At 35.0% G+C, this 20774-nt stretch overlaps 1 protein-coding gene across 6 annotated transcripts in view; it reads right to left on the minus strand.

Moving 5' to 3' along the window:
* The window catches only part of TAF2 (TATA-box binding protein associated factor 2), a 58632-nt gene that overhangs the window by 26595 nt on the left and 11263 nt on the right, over nt 1–20774 (minus strand). For all 6 annotated transcript variants that reach the window (XM_071738275.1, XM_071738271.1, XM_071738270.1 and 3 more), the window contains 12 exons: nt 20003–20187; nt 19312–19425; nt 17333–17432; nt 15619–15704; nt 10678–10813; nt 9138–9292; nt 6859–6973; nt 6644–6753; nt 6095–6160; nt 3968–4220; nt 801–941; nt 403–513 (listed from right to left, as the gene is read on the minus strand). In XM_071738275.1, coding sequence (XP_071594376.1) covers nt 403–513; nt 801–941; nt 3968–4220; nt 6095–6160; nt 6644–6753; nt 6859–6973; nt 9138–9292; nt 10678–10813; nt 15619–15704; nt 17333–17432; nt 19312–19425; nt 20003–20187 — 1572 coding nt within the window. The remainder of the gene's footprint in view (nt 1–402; nt 514–800; nt 942–3967; nt 4221–6094; nt 6161–6643; nt 6754–6858; nt 6974–9137; nt 9293–10677; nt 10814–15618; nt 15705–17332; nt 17433–19311; nt 19426–20002; nt 20188–20774) is intronic.

A 20774-nucleotide genomic window follows, 5' to 3' on the forward strand; every position in this document is an offset into this window, starting at 1 on the left:
TTTTTTAATTTCCTTAGTCTTTAAAATACTTTTCTCAAGGTGTAAAAAAACAACCCAGCAAACCAGTACTTAATTTTGCATGCAACATGTTAGCTTCATTTTCTCAAAACACACAGGTGTTTTGAAAGAAAGAGTGAAGTAAGAAAAGTATGTGCACAAAGAAAGGCAGGCAGGCCCTTAGTAAGTCAACAAGCACAAAGAGCTTTGAAAAATCCAAGAAATGTTGCCATAGAAATGTCAGCTACAGAACATTCTGTAACATTTACAGTTTATTTTAGTGTATCACCTTTTCATCAGCTCTTCTAGCCATATGTTTACATTAGCAATATAAAACATCATGCAGTATATTAACTCAGACTTTCTTCAACAAAAAAGAGAGGTTAAAATAAACACATTCTTTACCTTATTCTTTCTGTTATCATTATACTTGATCAAATCCAAAATAAACATTAAAACCTCCTTAGGACAGAGGTTATGAACATCTCTCAGGAGGGCCATGGCAACAGGCATAGTCTGTGAAAGAAAATTAATACTAAGATAATTCTTACATTACTGATAGTTACAGCCTGAAAAGCAATTAACAGTTTTACAATAACAAATCTTTGAAAAAAAGTTGCTAAGATTTTGTTAAAATGATTTTCTTACTATGCTGGAATAAGCAGATGACATATAAGAAAGAAACAGCTACTTTAGAATTTTATGAAGAGTAAAGAACTGTGCTTTCCATGTTGTCAACTGTAGTAATATTGTTGCATTTTGACATTTTTTCTGACAAGTTTGGTGAAAATAATGTATTTTACCTTCTGCAAAAAGTAGCTTTGAAAATTCATGAAGTTGTTGGTCTTCACAATGTTTGGACAAGTCTTACAACAAAACATTCGGGTAAAGAGTGACTTCATGGCTGGTGGTCCTGTCCATGTACTCACCATGGAATTTGCAATCTGGATAATTAAGGGGGAAGGGAAATGATATTAACACCATCACTTCAAGTTTAGTTTGGCTATAGAAAAAAACACATTTCCCATAACCAAAAAGGGTAATTGCCAAGAACATACTGTCCTGAAAAGATATATTTATTTGAATCAAAGTATTATCTTATATTAGCTAAGTTTTCACTTGCAAAAAACCTGCTTTTGTAACTTCCAAGCATCCTGGGTTTCTGCTGTACAGAGCAATGAAAGCCCAATGAAGGACAAGTGTGCCTGTGCCTAATGACAGACTCTGAGACTCTGTGTGTGTGTGTGTGTGTGTGTGTGTGTGTGTGTGTGTGTGTGTGTGTGTGTGTATGTGTGTGTGTATGGCCAGTGCATCCTACGGTGGAGGAAGATATTCCATTGTTACAGATTCAACGCAAAACAAGGAAAAATCTTTTTTCACACAGAAGAAAATTAATTAGATGATTTCCTTCTAAATTTTTAGCTTGTTTCAAAGGGTGCTACATATGCACTAAGAGAAAGAAAAGCCAGAGGCTATCTGAAGATGGGTAGCAATCCATTTCACCATTGCTCTTACATAAGATGGGCCCTTTATTACTAAAAACCATTTTCCCACTGAAGTCAGGCTTCAAAGGAAAGTCAGAGAGAGAAAACATTGTGGTCAGACTAGATGTTCCCTTTTCAATAGCTGAAGTTTTTGCACTAAAAATAGCTTTTTCTGTAAACTACCAAATGGTTCTTCCTGCAGAGGAAGCTTAATCCCAACAACTGCTTAGAAACCATGAGGATGAACTTAAAACTGCAAATGTGAAATTTATGTAGCAGTATAAAATAAAACTCAGCTCCAAAAATGTATCAAAGGCTACTATATTTACAAGATATTCACTATTTTATTAATATTGGGGTGTAAGGTTTAAAGTATTTTTTAACTTCTACTTATCTTAAGCATTTCATTTTGGAAAATCTATACATGAAAAACAATATTTTCTAATTAAATCAACAGTGGTTAAATCATCGTATTTCAGCATAATGTGTCCTGACTCATTTGAATTTCCTTGTAAATACTGACAGAACCAAAGTATTTTACTTGTCCTATAAATACACTATACATTCTGAGTGAAATGCATTTGCACATTTCCCCCATCATAATGCAAGTACCCCTTCTTGCATTATTTCTATTTAAAAATATGGGAGGAACACTCCAGCTCTGCATCCTTGTATTTGATATAACATAAAAAACTGCCCTAAGATGTAACTGTTATGCACAGCTGTGAAACTCCTCTTTGAGAGGGGAGGAGTTTATGTTGTTGCTTTTTAAAACCTTGTAGCACATCACCAGCACTGCAATGGAGCTGAATGGAAAATGACCTTGCATATTTCTGGGAACTACCAGCGTGACTTTGTTTTGTCCTTCCTCTGTGGGCTATTTGTCATGAGCTACTCAAAGTGTATGTGATGCACACACGTACATCTATAAACCTCTCTAGCAATAAGGATTTAAATGCTACCTGGATACTTTATGACTGAGAGGCTGGAGTGCTGTTTTACAAAATATACTGTAAATTTAGAAAGTGTAGTAAATTCAGTTTTATAATTTCATTTTTACCTCTCATTTATCTCTATCAACATTAGTACACCAAGAACACCTGGAACTGCAATCCTGAAGTTGCAAATCACCAAAAGAGCACCCAAAGATGAGGGCTTTGACTTTTCTTTCAATAAAGAACACAAATGCTGAATATTTATTTACAAGCTGTGCAAATTAAACTGACTTAGTGACAACAGGAAGTGATTCTTCCTAACACCCCAATGTTGGAACAAGGAATATTACACTTTCCTCCTAGGTAACTTACATAAACATATCCACAACTCTGTCCTGCCATGCTACTTTACCTTGGCTCAATGTCACAGCCATATTTTTTGCCTAGCTTTATAACCTTGTTTAAGTAAACAACCTTATCTGTAGAAATCTTGGGATCTAATTACAACTGAGCAAAAAAGGTTCTGTTTATCTGCAGCACAACTGCCCAAGAATTCAAAGTAAAGATAGAAAAATCCCACTATTGCATTTGAACACTGTAACAACTGCTTTTTTACCATTTACCTGTCGAATATACACTTCTTAATATTCTAAGTGAATTCCTTATGAAACATGCATATTTTAAGTCAGCTAATGGCATTACCAATACTAGCATGCACATTGGCAGTATTACACAGTGTTTCTTTTTATTAAGATACTTTGTCACAAGCATTTTTTGGATTTTGATTTTCAAAAATATACCCAAAGGATTTATTTCTCTCCAGGTATTGATAATTCTCAAAAAGTATACAGCAGAAAGCAAGATATATGATAATAATCTGACCTCTACAAATTGTCAGTAAGTATGCCTTTATGTCTATAAAAGTATGCCAATAACATGCCTTTTCAGAAATTCTTTTTCTTGTGTGTTTCTACTTGGTTGTTTTATGTGGTTCTGTAATATTCATTCTTAATGCTAATTTTCTATCTAAACAAACAAAAAAAATAATCCTCCCTTTTCAACACAATTATTTGGGATTTTAACATTTAATTACAGACCAACATAATGTTTATTTTGTGCCCCTATTCAACCTGAAACAATATTGAGCAGCACTCTGAATTCCCATGAGACATACAGATGAAGTTCAGCACTTCAGAGTTCTCAAAACACAGTCCAAGGAACTTCCCAGTAAAATGAAAAAATACATATTGGCTCTGAAAAAGATTAAACAAAAGGCTTTTATTTCTGCTACTTAATGAAATCTGGAAAAATCCCTTGTGGTTTTTATGTCTGACATCTCAATTTTGACAATTACGAAAGCCTTCTGCAGTCTCCATTTACAGACTAAAATAATACAGCTTTCCTTTCAAATCAGTCATGTTAAAAATACTTGGCAAACACAGTTAAGAAGCTAAATATCAAGCCAGTTTAAGAACTGTGATGAGTTTTCACCCATTTTCAAACATTTACAATGCAGGCTTCTTCCTTTACCTCCATGCACAACCCCCTCACCTTTGCAAGGCAGAAGCAGGCCATCATTCTCACTCTGTAGAAACATTGTTCTTGTTCAAGTATATCAGTCAGTGCCAGCCGAGATGCTGGAGTAGGGAACTTTTCCAGTGCCAGAATGGCTTCTTCTTGGGCAACTACATCTCTTTCATAGCGAAGCTGATACTGCCACATGAAATCAGCTTGTTCAAATTCTACCTTCCTCAAAACTGACATATCAGGGTCTATTCTTATCCAGAGCAAAGGGGAATCAGCACTAAGACAGACATGAAAAACATTAAATAGTTTACAACATCTCAAGACCACAGAAATATAAAAAAAATGTTCTTTATATGAGTTGTTTTTTAAGTATTTACAGTCAAAGAAATATAAAAGAATCAAAGTTAGAGTCACCTTGTCCAACCTCTTGCTTCTAGGATAGCAATTCTACAGCCTCCCCAGGTAATCTGTCCAAACCTCTAATATGTCAAAGTGAATACAGTGTTTTAGTATTTTTAACCTACAGACTTGAGTTCATGGTACACTACTGTATAGTCTTAATATATTTAGTTCTACTTCCTCGGACACCATAACTTCATGGGTAAGCAGCACTTTATCACCTTCTACAGTTTAAGACTACCAAAAAAAAAAAAAAAAAAAAATCCCACAAAGAAAATCTATTAGTAAACACCCTTTTTACTACATATTATTTTTTACCAATAGATATGAACATAAACATGCCATGATGTTGAAAGCTGGCAATGGTAACCATGCAAATGCAAAGAACTGCAAAGCCAGATGACAATGAAAGTGAAAGTATTGATACACAGGATTAAAATTTTAGTTCTAAAAATAAAATTACACCCAAAAGCATTCAACCCAAAGCAGCATTTTATCTGTTAGTATTCACACAGCACACCATGACTGCACAAGTTATTTACGGGAGCAACACATACAAACTATATAATAAAGCCTCTTATTTAGTTTTCAACATAAAATTAGGAACAGAAAAATACAGACAGGTAATTAGGAGAGTTTGGAATGATTAAAAAGAGCATAATTATAAAAATAAACATGATGCATATTTCTATATGCATTTGCAGAATACCTAGAATGACTGTTAAAATACTAGCTAGAGAAAAAAAGGAAAGTGGAAAGAAAAGTACACACATAGGATTTAGAAGAACAGTCAAGAACAAACTATCATACATCCTTGGAGCAGAGGAATCCACTTGACAAAAGAATGACAGCATTGCATCTAAAGAAAGCCTAAGTGACTGACATGACAGCTCAGTGTAATGCAATGGCTACCTGAACATAACTGACCAGAATACAATTATAAACCTATTTATTGATATGTCAAGTATCATAAAGAAATTATAATAATTACTTACTCAATTAAAATGCCCTATGTAGAATAATTTCTCATATTTTAGATGAGGTTAAATTTATGAAAACTTCCAACACTTTTAATGTAACTAATAATCTATCCTTCTTCAGAGACACCATCACTTTTCAAGAGTAGATTATTTAGTTCTCTCAGCCAGCAGAAGGTACTAATACTTCCAGTATTTTTCAAAGCATCACTGGCTCCAACTCAGGGAAGGCAGAGTGAGTATTTACATTGAGAAAGAATTCAGTTCTGAAGAGCTAAAACACTTCCAACTGAAATCAATACCAGTATGAAGCATTTCACATATTTTCAATCTAAAAGGATTCTTTTGGAATTAACCACGGATTTCAGGAACATCTCTATCCTAGTGCTAGTTAAATGGTCTTCTTTGAGCTTCAACAAAAATAATTGTTAATTTCAAGCAAATTGTGTTTAGATTTTACCTATTAATTCTGCTGAAAGATTATCATTAGAAATGTATAAAAAAGAAACAAGTGATTTTTTTTTACCATTTTATCATGCCTAAGATTTTTTTAAGAATTGGTTATAGCAGTCAGCCCATACATTTTACACTTCACCAGCATTTTCCCAGCTACAGAAGAAAGGTGTCACAGATGGCAAAGACAAGTAGTACAGTCTTGAAATTTGTCAGCCATATAATGGAGTACAACATTACAAATAAATCCTTCAAAAGAGCATGCTTGAAAAAAAGGAACATGGCTCAGTCTCAGGTGAGATATTCCACCCAGCTTACTTACTCCATAGCAGAAAGGTCCATGTCCACCTCTTCTCCATTCATCAGTGGAATCTTTTTCTTCTTATTTCTATTAAAAAAAGAAAAAATAGAAAAAACATAGGAATAAAAAAAATGACCATACTAGCAAAAATATGTTTATAAATGGAGCTTAAGTCTGTAAAAGTACTCTGTGTATTTCAGCACAACAGAAAATAATGCTCTCTCCAGCAAAAAATACCCACCAAGCCAAGCTGTTCATCAGTTTTGCTCAAATTATAATAATCAACACTTAACATTGGCTTAAACTTGACTGCCACCATTTTTACAATTACATATATGCATACAACTTTGAGAAGCAGAGGTCATAGTTATCAAATACACATACAAAATGTAAGGCTTCCTGCTGTCCATAAACAGCAGGAAATTCTATTTTCTTCCCTTATATCACAGATAAATCTTACTCGCTAAGATTATCAAAATATAAATGAAAAATTTAAAAACTGTCTATTTATCATCAATGCACTATGTTTTCAAAATACTAAAAATATGCAGTTTGTATTTTAATTCTTACCTTCTGCTTTTAGAATGGCAAGGTATATCATGTTTCAGACTGTTTTCTTCAATCTGCAATGTATGGTTGAATGATCCATCAAGTTCTTGTACCGTCACTTTAAGAGGACCCTTCACGTTCACAAGATTGTATTATTATTAAAATTATGCTTATCAAAATATAAATATAATTTAAACTTAACATACTTAAATGTAGATATGAAAAAGGGGCCTTACCACATATTTCTGAGTCCCAGGGGATGTGTAGTCTTGTTTTATTTCCAATTCCAGCACATTCCGTTTTCTATTGAATGCAAAGCTACCATAAAATTTTACAACTCCACTCTGATCCCTGATATGCCAGTATAGGAATACCAGTACACAATGCAGTAGTTATAAACAGAAATAATTCTAAATAATTTTACTCTTTACAGTCACTTTATGCTTCTTTATTCCTAGAATTTCCTATCCCAGGAAAATCAGGAAATGAAAACACTTAAAAACATTCATTAACTTCTCCAGATTATATTTTTTTCTTTAAACCTTCAGTATACAACAATTTACCTTGTGGAGATAAACTGAATTACAACAAAAATTATCTAGTAAAAAAGAAGTTACAATGAAAAACTATTTTGGACCCCACCACATCCAATATTCTTGGCCCACTCTGAGAGGAAGTAATTGAGTAAGACTAGTAATTCCAATAGGATTTGGTTTATTATATATTACAGTTGAAAAACCTCAGGGGAAAATGTACTCAAATATTTTATTGTAGTTTTTCAAACTGGGTCATTGTGAGTACTCGTGTGTACACATGTGTGAGTACAAATGTATACAAGACTTATAAAAAGTAATGATCTCACTCTGCATTTTTATCCCAGACAATGATTTCTCCAAGTCAGCTGTTTCTGTGCATAACTTTGTCATTCATTATTTGTATGGCAGCCATTATTGCACTTTATTCTAGTAAAACTACAATACTAGAATTAAGTATTTTAGTCTAGTGCAGGCTCTCAACAAGTCTCTGACAATGTAAGGCAAGAACAGGGAAGGAAAACCTATTCTTTCTTGTCTTGACATTTAAAGGAGGAGCTGCCAAATTCAAAGAGGCTTCTTACAATACATGCATTATTATCCTTTCCCATAAAATGTGGTCATATGGCTGGACACCTCAGATTGGTTCTGTTCATGGTGGATGCTTTCTGTGAGTTTGTCATCAGGTACAGCTTAACACATTTTCTGTGGTTTCTTCAATGTAAGATCAAATTCAGCATCAGCAGAGCACTCGTTAATAGCATAGAGTGTGCCAGTTAATTGTCATAAGGTATCCTCCTAAACAAACAAAGACATGCTGTGTTCTGACAAGGTACAAAAATCTAATACCAGAAGCATAACACTGCTTGCAGCATGGTAGGGAGGATGCAACCAAAGGATTAGACGTGTTACAGTCAACTAGATCAGTCTTGGGGCCAAATTCCAGATAAGGTGAAAAATGCCCAAATTTGAGATTTACAAATTTTCCTTGCTTGTAGAACAGACATAGTAAAAATTTATCCAGCTCAGACAGTAGTGCTGACATTTAGGTATAGCTGCAGTGTGAATATATGCACATACAGAACTCCTATTTCCCCAAGTACTTGGCACAGCTAGGTATGGAAATCAGAACAATGTGTACCTAGACGTTCTGAATACTTCTAATGCAGATAAAATACTAACTTCTCAGAGTACTCTATAAACATTAATTATATAGTGGTTTTAGTTAGATATTGAGATGCATGAACACTATTAAGTCAGCTCAAAAAAATGTCTAAATATAAATACCTACTTTTGTTTTCTGTTAGAACAGTAAGTTAGGTTTTTGCTGCACTCATATGATTTTAGCTTGTAGTCCTATTAGCTAATACTACCAATTAAACCTCTTACATTGAGCAAATTCAAATTTATCCTCCTATAAATCTAAAACAAGAAATAGAATTTCTTGACTGATATAGCTGAAATGTGAAGAAACAACAGGTTGATTTTACTTGTAATTGTAATAGCAACACAAGCTACCAAGCTCCTAAATGTTAGTCTATTTTAAACTATCAATCTGCGCTTCAGGTTACTTATTTCATGGTGATTTACTGGAAATCACATCTTAAAATGCACCAGACTATAGCATTTTCCATGTCAGACTTCAGCATATTTCTATGGGCAGTGTCCTCTGGAATCCCTTTAGTATAACTTGGCCCTAAATTCCAGCAGGGTTCTTGTGCTTCTTTCAAAGTAAAACTTAAAAACATTAAATCCCTTCTAGTAAAGAATACCCAAAAAAGCTAACAGAGCTAACATACTCTAAATGATTGTGAAAGGAGAGTAATCCTGTGGCTTGCATCCATTTCTAATTTAAAGAATAATTACTAAACTGTTTTAAGCAAAGATATTTCACACCTTTCCTTATATTTCTTTAATAGCACTGATTAAAACCCAAATTCATTCTCTGTATTAACAATCCAGACCAAGAATAAAAAGGATACACCCACTGTTTTATTAAAGGTTGGATGTCTTTGCCAGAGACATTTGAGATAGACTTCAAAAACCCAGATGTGGAAACCAACATTTGACTCCACATATGTGACTGGAACTTCTGAGATGAAGCAGTGCTGGCCAGACTCAACAATTTGTTGAAAACCTAAAATGATAAAAAGTTATTACTTTCACTATTTCAATATATATTAAAAAAAATCTTTTCTGCTTAATTGCAGCTGAATCGCAACTGAAGGTTGATAAAATTATTCTCTGATAACTGGCTTCAAAAAAATTCTTTTAAAATAAAATTACGTGCTTGTCCAACCAGAAAACGTGATTTGCAGACACAAATGTATTTTTTACTTAAGGTAAGCTATCTACCATGCTGAGAGAAGCACTAAAAGCCCTGCTTCTAAACACAAGAAATGTTTAACAAAATTAAATTAAAATGTCTTCTTTCCTCATCACTGCTACAGATACAACTTCTCAGCACCCATTTTCTACTTCTAAGCACCTCTATACTTCAAAACCATGTAATTTGTGGTTAGTCACTGCAAGTCTGGCCTTCATTTAGTATATTTTAATTCAGAGGGTAAGGAGTACATTTTTAATCAGTTCTTTCCACTTGAGATTTTCAAAGAACCAACTTCCTCAACATTACAGATACATACAAAAAATTCATTGAAAGACCACCTGCTTTCAAAAATTCCGTACAGTAACACAGAACACTGCATATACCTGCTTCTTGGACAGAAAAGTCATCAAGTTCTCTGCTTTGCTATTCCTCTTTAAAAATTACAAGGAATAACTAAAATTTATGTAAGGAAAGCTTAAAAAAGGTACATCTGATGTATTTTTCATCTGACAACTGATTATAATAGGTCTAGCACTGGCACATTCATGATATCCTTCAAAAAACAAACCAAACAACCACAAACACATCCAAAAAACTAAAGTTGATCAAAATGTACCCCTCAGTGTCTTTCTGGGTGTTTGCTTATAGCACTTTGCATGTCACAAAGCACATTCAATAAAGAAGCAAAACTCCAATTCTGCAAAGTTTAGCATTCCAGAATAAAATGGCAATATTATATTCAACTGCTTCTTCTAATATAAAGATCTATGGTCCACTTCCAGCACTGAAAATTTTATACAGTGGAGGGAGCAGAAGCTAAAGTCTCATTACTGTCATTATTTATAATTTGAATAAACTAGCTCACAGCAACACCAGTTAGGTAGGGTAAATAAAACAGGTCCTCAGTGTTAACAATCAATCACAATCTAAAGAAATTAAAAACCTTAGCGGTAAAGAGAATATGTAATGTATAAGAAGTATTACAAGTTATGTATGGAAGTAAAAGCTAACCTAGTATAAGGTTAGCTTTTGATGACCTACATTTTATGTTTGTTCTGTCATGCTAAAAATGAAAATACAAATGGAATCCTATGATCACCTGTTTTGTTCTTTCTTCAACATCATTTACTGAATAGAAATGCAACTAAAGACAAGAAGTTGTCTATATTACACATAATCATTTAAATACCTACCTGTAACATGAACTCCATGCTAATTCTGTTTTCAATCAGTCTCATAACAAGATGTGCTTTACACTGGAACATAGTGTAATATTCCCAAGACAGCGTATGAGGGTGTTTGATAGAAAAATGTAAATGTGATGCGGGGCTGAAAAATAAACATAACAGCTTTCTATTTTGCATCATAAGGAAAAAAACTTTAAAAAACACCTTAGCAACCAAGATTTTAGCTGCACCAACACTTATTCAGGATCATTCCTACTGCTTTCAAGCCACAAATTTTGATATGCCTAAAATGATCACACAGTTGTACAGAAAGGTGACATAGGTGTATGTACCTAGTGTACAGCAAGTACTGTATAGAGAATAATGACAGGTAATAAATGCTTTGTATTACTATACAGACAGTGCTAGCAATAGCAAACAGAGCAGGAATCTATGACTTGAGCCTGGAACTTAGCCACTAATTGGCACTCCCACTCCTCCACTTTCATTTCAGTGACTGTGCATAGTGAATATTTTATATTTAAATAAATACTTGTTGCAATTAAAGAAAAGTAAGAGCTTCAAAAATCACAGCAGACTACCATGTGATGAGCCAAAGAACTGCTTGTTTTTCATTTTAGTTAGCAACTTTATGCTTTCAATACTTTGGCAAACAGATGTCTTCCAAACTAGACAGCATGCCAAGGAAGATGAGGCAGAGCATTGTGTTACAGCTGCCACACAGCTCCCATAACTCAAACTATCTGCAGTGCTCCTTCACACACACCCTTCCTATCTATAAGCAAAATATTTTAAATGGTTTGACTTCATTCCATATTAGAAGACAAACAAATGGCGAAACCCTGAAACTTTCAAAAGCAGAGCTGATTTCTGGATAGCCTTCTTGGTTGTACAGCTATGAAATGCCAAAAGACACTATTTTGATGAACTTTAAAATTAATTTTCTCCACCAAGTTTTACATTTCAGAACATAAACATTCTGACCTATACCCCAGTTTCAAAATAGAAAAGAAGCTGTAATACTGGAATTCTTGAGACAAATAAGACCTTTGTGCCCCTTTTCAATTATGTGAGAAGTGGAGAAAATGGGAAGTCTGACCTTCTTTTATTGATGAAGCCTGTACCTGTATTTTGTTGTGCTCTTGTTTCTTTTAGTTCTTTTCACATGACATTTGAGTTTTCCATGAATGAATAACAAACATCTTAAGAAACTGGACCCACACCATGTCAGGTTAACTTAAGTGGGAATCCAGACTTACTTTATACTGGTTGGTGGAAAATCACGAACTGGCCGCTGCAACACAGAAAATTTCTGGGCTCAAAACTGGATTCCTTCCCTGAGATTCTTGATTATAGATAATCTAACCAAACCATTTGCAAATGGACCAGTCATCTGGTATGTCCAGACTTTAGAAGAAGACATTGAAAAACAGTGTGAAATAATTCATGAATTGTAACGATCAAAGATAAGCACTGTAAGCCTGACCTTTCATGCCAGCTGTGACAGGAAAAGACTGGTCTCCCTGAACCTTAAAAGAGAAGAAGGCTCCAACCTTAGAACATCCTTCTGGTACCTGCCTACAGGACAGGTGGGGAGGGACCTTTTACAAAGGCATGTAGTGACAGGATGAGGAGGACTTGTTTTAAAGTGGAAGAGGGTGGATTTAGATTAGGGATTAGGAAGAAATTCTTTACTGTGAGGGTGGTGAGACACTGGAACAGGTTGTCCCAAGAAGTTGTGAATGCCCCATTCCTGGAAGTGTTCAAGGCCAGGTTGGATGGGGCTCAGAGCAAGCTGGTCTAGCAGAAGGTGTCCCTGCCTATTGGAGGCAGTTTAGACCTACATGATCTTTAAGGTCCCTTCCTACTCAAGTTATTGTGTGATTCTTTTAAACAAACCATTTTAACACTGACCAATCCTTCCATGCAGTTGAAAGATGTATACCACTGAGTATCCTACCAGTACAGAACCAGCAGTAGTTAACTTCCTTATCCACAGTACTTATGTTTTCAGGAGAATGTAAGAACCAAGGTACCTGCAACACCTCAGTATTTTTTTCCATCTATTGACTGGAAGTAAATAGAGTTTACTCATTAATGCCCTGCTTAGACATCTTAAGATACAAAAAACCAAGTATTTTTAAATTTAACCAAGTATTACCCTTTTTTGATATACTGAGTATAAGAAGAAAAGGTACCTGGGTTTACCACTTGATGTTTCTATGTGACAGGCAATTGCTAAAGTTCTCCTTATCAAAATTGCCCTGTTATTTTGGATATTTATCCATTAAAAGGTAGGGAAGGGTTAGAAACCATGAAATAATTGAAATGCAAGGAGGAAACTGAGGTTGTGGCTCAGACATTATATAATAATTTGTTCTCAGTATAAAACTATTTATCCAGCTTCAAACGATACAGTTGATTGACTTTGGTAAAATTCTTTTCTTGAGAATCATAACCAAGCCAGGACCCACATTCTTGGCCTTCTTAAATCTACCAATTGTTGATGCACTTTAGTACTGGTTACATTATTTAACTGCAAATCAAAGCTCAACTTTGCACTTGACAGTTACATTTTGTAGTTCATTCCATATTAACACATTTCTCCTGATTATATTTTTCTTCAATCATAAGAATTCTAAAACTTTTACTGAATTGGCACCAAATGAGAATCAAAATTTGGAATATGGACCTTGAACCTTTGGCAAGGTGAAAATTCACCTAGCTCTTAAGTGGAAATTTGTAATGCTCATGCTCTCAATACTCCACTCATTCAATATAAACTTTTCAATATGCTTCTTCCATTTAAATTTCTTAACGTGTTTAACTTTTACAACAGGGTCACACCAGCACAATCAAAGACTGAAGAAAACTAAAACCTGAGAGGGGAGAACACAAAACAAAAATGTAACACATGAAGCCTGGTTTTGAGGCTTTCGGCTACACAGCATTTTACATGCAGTTGCCTTTATTTCATTTTCCCAAGCTCTGTGATTTCTTCTTTTAAAATAAGTGCTCTGAAGAGCAGTGTTTTTATGTCCCCAGAAATAAACAAGAAGAACTTATGAAATCTGTATTTTTGCACAAAAATTAATTCCGAATTAATTTTGTGTGAAAGAAGGTTTTTTTTTCCCCAATGATTTCTTTCCATTTTGACTTCTAATTCATTAAACAGTTAGACTATTAATTAATCCATTTTTTCCTCCAGATTGCTATTAATTCAGCTTGCTGAATACTTAGATATTATACTTAGAGGAAGGAACACATACTTAATTTTCATAGAAGAGAAGTTTACTATCTACAAGAAACAGGAAGTTTTAATTTATATTTGTGATGTTATGATTATTATTAACAAGCTACAGTGAATAATGAAGTAGTAACACAATGAATTAGTGAAATAGCTTTAGAAACAGTATCTAACAGTGATACCTCACATAGAGGAAATATACATTAAAGAGCATTAGAACAGGACTTTGTCAGTTATTTGCATCCAAAGCTAGAATAAATAAAGCAGAACTAATAAAATTAACAGTTCCAGTAACATTTATATTTTAGTGAATTTCTTTTTCTTTAAAAAAGAAAGCTCTTTTTCTCTAGCTTCATCTGATCCTATCAATCTGAATTTAGTTTATCTGTATAGGTGAGCATGTTGCCAAACTGTAATGCTGCCAAAAGTGCCAAAACTTGAGTACCCCAAATTTTCCTTTTAAAAAAGCCATCCTCACCAACAGCCAAAAATGACTGCAGCTAGCTGTATCTTGCTTTTCAGAGGGGTATGTGACAAAAGCATCTAGGTACTTGATCTGCTTCACTACCTGAAAGAACAGGACAATGAACTAAATCAAAATCCATCAAAAGCAGGGAAACAAAACTGAGTCATGTCTTGGCATGCATATACATACAGAAGCTGCATTTGTGACTGTCAGCATCCAGAAAATACAGCACTTGTTGGGGATTTACCTGTCTGGAACATTAGCCAATATGTCCTATTCCTGATTTCAGACAACATTCTTCTTTTTCATGTCTTAAGAAAGGATTACTATTCATATTTTAAATGGGTTATTTGTATACTTAATTCAGTTCTAATTCCAGAGTTTTAATTTTAAATGAGGAAAACCTGGATTTGCACATACTCAAAAGCAAGAGAACCTCTGCTGCAGACAGTTTAGGTTGTATTTTTGTAATAGAGGGGCTCCTACTGCAGTAAAGACTTAAAAAATTCAAATATAATCCCACCATCCTTCACATGCTCAGCCTCACAGTTTTGCACATGCTGCTTATGAGTTTCCAAAGAGCAACTCTTTGTGAAGTTGTGTCATAACAAGATTTAAACAAACAATCCAGCAAAAGGCTGTCATTGAAACCTGGATCAACTTACTGATCTGGTTTCCACTAATACTCTTCTACTTCTTAGCACTACTCAGTGGGTAGTACATGAGTATCACAAAAGAGGTAAAAATTCCTATGCTAGCAATATTGAAGGCAGAGTTCACAGTTACCAATAATACTTCACAGATGACTGATGTAATACTTGTTTTTCCAATTGGTAAGAAATCTCAGTATACGATTGCATGGTGGTAACTGAGAATGGAAAAAAAAGAGCAAACAAAAAGACTGATGATAATGTAAAGAAGCCTAAAGATTACTAACCAGAAATAGCTCAGGTCAAAATTCTGGCTTCACATTCTCTATCATCCTCTTACTAAAATGTAGTTTCATAACAGCATTTAAAACATTCATTAGACTTGCCTTCAAGATTTAAAGTGAAAGAAAAATAAAGTTAACAGTGATACAATATGCCCAAGATTGACATGAGACTGGTAATACATGCCTTGGTCAGCTGAAGTTCTACAGCCTCTGGCCTTGAGCTACACAACACACCCACGGCATGTATTAATGGCCCCATAAAACATACCCTGTAATGACTGGCAGCTTAAATAAACATACTTGTCTTTCTCTTTTCCTCCTCCGAATATTGGATGCAGTAAAACTCCACCAGTCTTCAGTTCATATGCCACTATTTGATCTAACTCCTAAAAAGTATAACACACATAAGCAAGTATAAGTTTGAAATTATTTAAAGGTGACAAGAAAGCTTTTCATATCGTTGTTCAAGCCACACATCCTAATTAAACTTCTTTAGAAACAAAAAGAACTTTTTTAAACTAATGATGTTCCTCAGCATAGCAAACAATAAGAAAACAGCAGAAATCAGCAGTTAATACTTGTTTTGGGTCTGGACTGCAGGTCAACCCACAACAATATTTAACCAAAGAGTAGTAATGTTCAATAAATAAGTTGTCTCTGACCAAAGGAAATAAAGGAGATCACCATTTCCTTGTAGTAGAAAGTAATACTGGGTATATCTACACAGTACTTGGCAGAATATAGAAGCTCACCTTGATTCATGTCCAAACCAGACAGGCAGAAGTCAACTCTGAACTGGAACATGAGTTTTAGTTTGTGTGGTGCTATGCCCATGTTAACAAGCATGCTTCAAGGCAGTATGTTTGCATGGGCTTATTGTCACCCTACAGTCAACGTGGTTTTGAATCAAATCAGGTCAGCCTGAATATAGAGTGACTTGATGTCTGCCTGCAATCAAGTGTTGGTCAAGAGATTTCCAAATATTGATATGTATTGATATTTATTGTTTCATATCAATTTAATACACTTTTGTTATTGATAATATATTCAAAGCAGTGAGGAAGGAACTGGAGGCTGTGACAGCAGTGCCTCTTGGTTCTGTGTGGAAGCACTTAACTAATTCATAGGGAAGAACATGAGCAGCTAATATCCAGAAACACCTTCTGTTGCACACAGCAGTGAACTCTCAGGCAGACCATCGTCCAGTTCTGTTGTTCCTGATAGCACCCACACTTTTAGCCCTGACAAGACCCAACTGGTGAGCTGAATGGACATTAGGCAAATATGGATGTGGTATTGGGTCCCCCAACAAGTAAGGGATGGAAAAGGAGCCATGGGGTAAGTAATAAGAGTTTCTGGAAGAGGAAGGGAAGAGATGATGATAGAAAGAGGAAGATGATAAACATTCTCCTATGATTTAGTATTACTGGCAAAGAATGAAAAGTCACTGCTGCTATCACTAGCAAGTACCTATTTCAGAGCACTGGGACATTTGGAAATGTAAGGCACAGACAGAAATTTCTTTTCCAAAGGAAATCCCTTCAACAGGGAGTTTTTAGTTTTCATTACTTCATTTAGTACTTAAATGATACCTCATCAACTAGTGATCCAAGTTAACCCTGAAGCCTTTCTGAGCTATATCTATGGCCATCACAATATAACAAATTCACCAAATACTCCCTTATAAATCCCAAATTCTATTTTAGGTGTTTAAAAAAGCACAGTATTTTATTTTATTTTATTTGGTTTTGTGCAAAAGCCCAAACAACAAGAGAAAAACTAACCACACAGAGAGATAATGAAAATGCCGATTCATATGGCTGCCACAGAAACGTATTTTGGTTAATATGTTTAGAGTTTTTCCTTGCTGCAAGTGGTAAAAATATATTAGCTCTGAATTTTGTCACTACTAAACATTTCTTCAGATTTCAGTATTATATTCTTGGTTTATATTGCATCTTGTCCTATGTAAAATGTCTGAAAGATACAGAAAATGTAACCATAATGCTGTTACCTGTTTGATCCAGTGACGATACTCATTAACACCAAAGGTTTTTTTCATCCAAAGGCCATATATATAACCAGAGATTCCCTTTAGCACCCATTCATCTGACCTGTAATGAGGAAGAAGCATGAATTACAGCACTTCAGAAGGTATTTTGTAAGGAGTAGTATTTTTGACCAGCTCAAAATAGCCACAAATTTCAGCAGGTTATGTAACTTCTCTAAGTCAATAGGAGTCTGATGAGCTGTGAACCAACTTATGTAACTTGGCACCTGGACGGGACTGATGAAGCTGAAAAGGCAGTGAAAACTGAACTTACCACTGAAGCCCAGATTAAAATATAAACCCAAACTATTTTAGCTGAAACAGTAGGAATAAAACAGAAGAAATTAACTTTAAAGTTAAAATAATTGCTAATCTGTGTGATCTTAATTTATTGATAAATATCTCAGTGCAATGCAAAAGATGTGGACAGCAAACAGACTCTCTAACTATCTCAACTTGGTGGATACCCACTTAAACACCACTTTTGAAAGGTATGTGCTGGGAGAAAAATATGGACAAAGCCTACAAAATTAAAATGAAATAGAATTCTAAACTTTAGAACTATATACGGAGCCTAATAAAGTGAATAAATAAAGACAAAAAGAGTCATTTTGAGGGAGGAAAAAAATTGTCTTCACAATGGAAGCAGACTGAAAATATGGAAGAGTGCAAGAGGAATTATAATAGTACATGTATCAATTTAAAAGTATGCTGCTCTGGGTTTTTTTTTTTTAAAGCCAAGAATACTCTATGCCATAACATTTGCCATGAAAAAAGTAATGGGTTTCTTGTCCCTGATACACAAAGTGTATGCCAAAAGCTTTAAAATAAACACTGACCAGAACTGCCAAGAGCCAGCTGGGAGAGATTTTCTGACGCATGGACTTGCAGGCAACTTATCACCTTAATGCATTTGCCCATTTGATACTAATTTCTGCATTCCTCTCCCTGAACTTTGTTGTAATTTATTAGTTCTGTGCCCCATCAGTACTTCTGGTAATGGGCGCTTGCAGCCCAGAAAGCCAACCTTATCCTGGGATGCATCAAAAGAGTGGGATGAAGCAGGTGATTTTCCCTCTCTACTCTGCTCTTGTGAGACCCCACCAGGAGTAATGTGTACAGATCAGGAGCCCCCAGCACAAGGAGGGCATGGACCTCTTGTAGCAAGTCCAGAGAATGACCACGAAGATGAGAGGGTTGGAACACCTCTCCTGTGGAGACAAGCTGAGAGCTGGGAGTTGTTCAGTCCAAAGAGAAATCTCCCTGGGGAGACCTTAGAGCAGCCCCCTGAAGGGGGCCTTCAGGAAAGCTGGGGAGGGACTTTTTACAAGGGCACGTAGTGATAAAACAAGGGATAATGGCTTTAAGCTGTAAGAGGGTAGATTTTGCATAGACATTAGGAAGAAATTCTTCACTGTGAGGGTGGTGAGAGACTGCCACAGATTTCCCAGGGAAGCTGAGGATGTCCCCTCCCTGGAAGTGTAGAAGGCCAGCTGGGATGGGGCTTTGAGCAACCCAGTCTAGTGGGAGGTGCCCACACAGAAGGTTTGGAACTAGATGATGCTTAAGGTTCTTTCCAACTCAAACCATTCTATGATTCCCATGCAGGCTACTTCTTCCAAATATCTAACAGAAATTTACTGATGGTACAGAAGTGTCTCCTCTCTAAATTTCCAGGTGCCAAGGCACAACACAACATTCAGTAGTAACAATTTCTGAGAGAAGACTGCTCAGTCTTTGCAATCTTATGTATCTCACATGCCTCTTGCAAACAAACAAATACAGGGAACTTTATTTATTGAGATTTTTTTTCCTGCTTGTCTTTGCTTTCTTCTATATTTATTGTTTCACTTATTCTTCTGATAAAATGCAACATTGGTATTAAAATTTTACTTTCCCAGGTTTTCTCAATTTTCTAGAGAGTTAAATGGTAAAATACTTACCAGGACATTCTGGATATAAAACATCCAAAGAACTGCTGGGCCAAGGCCTGTGCTAAGCACCTCCTTGTCAGTGGAGTTTCATCTATAATCATTGCGCTGTGTAAGAGATTTGTGCTGGATGCCCATAAAAACAAAATAACACAACATGAGCACAAGCACCAAAGAAGCAAATTAAAGACATTGCTTTAAATGCCAAAACAAATAAAATAATTCCTTTACTTCTGTTCAGTGTCATAGTAACATCTTTTTTTTAAACACTTGTAATCATGGCAGATCTCCTATTATCATCCATATACAACTTTCTGAGTAATGCCAAAATCTGTTTTGTAATGCCAGTTTGTTTTAACTGTTGAAACTTTTGAATTCCTGATACACTACTGCAACTAAAGAAACATACAACATAATAAAAAAACTTACTTCAATATTAAATATTTTTCCATGTTTCTAATTCATAAAGAAAACAAACCACTGCCATTTGTTTTCTTAAAGAAGATACAAATCCAACATCTTTGTAACAGAAAAAATTGTAAATGTTGTTAAAAGCCTGTAATGCCTACAAAAGCCATCCCTGCCAAACTGGAGATCTCAAAACTCAGGTTAGAAAATAATAATAGCTTCATATATTTCACAATAATCCTGGATGTAGAGCTTCTAAGCCTGTGGATTAGCTGTAATTTTCTCAAATACTAACCTGAAAATGCTCATGGATGCATAAGCAGCTACTTCAACATAAGCTTCATCTATAAAAACAGTCTTGAAGCAGGAGTATGGATAGCGGCAGGTAAGAATCTCCTCATAAAACTCAAACACCTCGTGAAGGTATGATGTGGTATGTTTGAGTAATGGGAGAAGTTGTGGTAAGCAAAAGTGAGTCACCTACAAACAAAGGAAAATTTGGTACAAGACTGACAAATACATTTAAATTCATTAAATATCAAGTATGTTATATGATGGAAAGAACAACAACAACACAACACAACAAAACAAAAATACAGCTGCAGTACATTTATCAGAAAAAAAGCATTTTCAAGCTGTGATAGTGACTATCACAGCAGAGAATTGCACCAGGACATTCATCACGATTGTGAGGATAATGACAGGAAAATAATTTTTAGCAGACAATGAAAAAAAATCAAACTGAGTTCAGAAGACAACTGTGCAGCGATGATTTTCATCAACTACCAGCAATAGGGTGGGTTTAAAGCTATTTTGAGACATATGCTCTTACCAACTCCAACTAGATCAGGCCCATAAATTCAAGCATATATAGAACTATTCCTCATTCAAACACTTTATTTTGAAGATAAATTTACAGGCATAACTAGATAAGTTTTATCAGGTAACTGTACTAATGCAGGTTGTATCTAGACAAACCCACACTTGGCCAATACAGCTGCAGTACAAAAATAGTCACTAGGTCATTAAAAAAAAAAAAAACCACAAAAAAAGGAAGCCTCTATAAA

The sequence above is a fragment of the Heliangelus exortis genome, chromosome 2, assembly GCF_036169615.1.
Source record: "Heliangelus exortis chromosome 2, bHelExo1.hap1, whole genome shotgun sequence".
NCBI lineage: Eukaryota > Metazoa > Chordata > Aves > Apodiformes > Trochilidae > Heliangelus > Heliangelus exortis.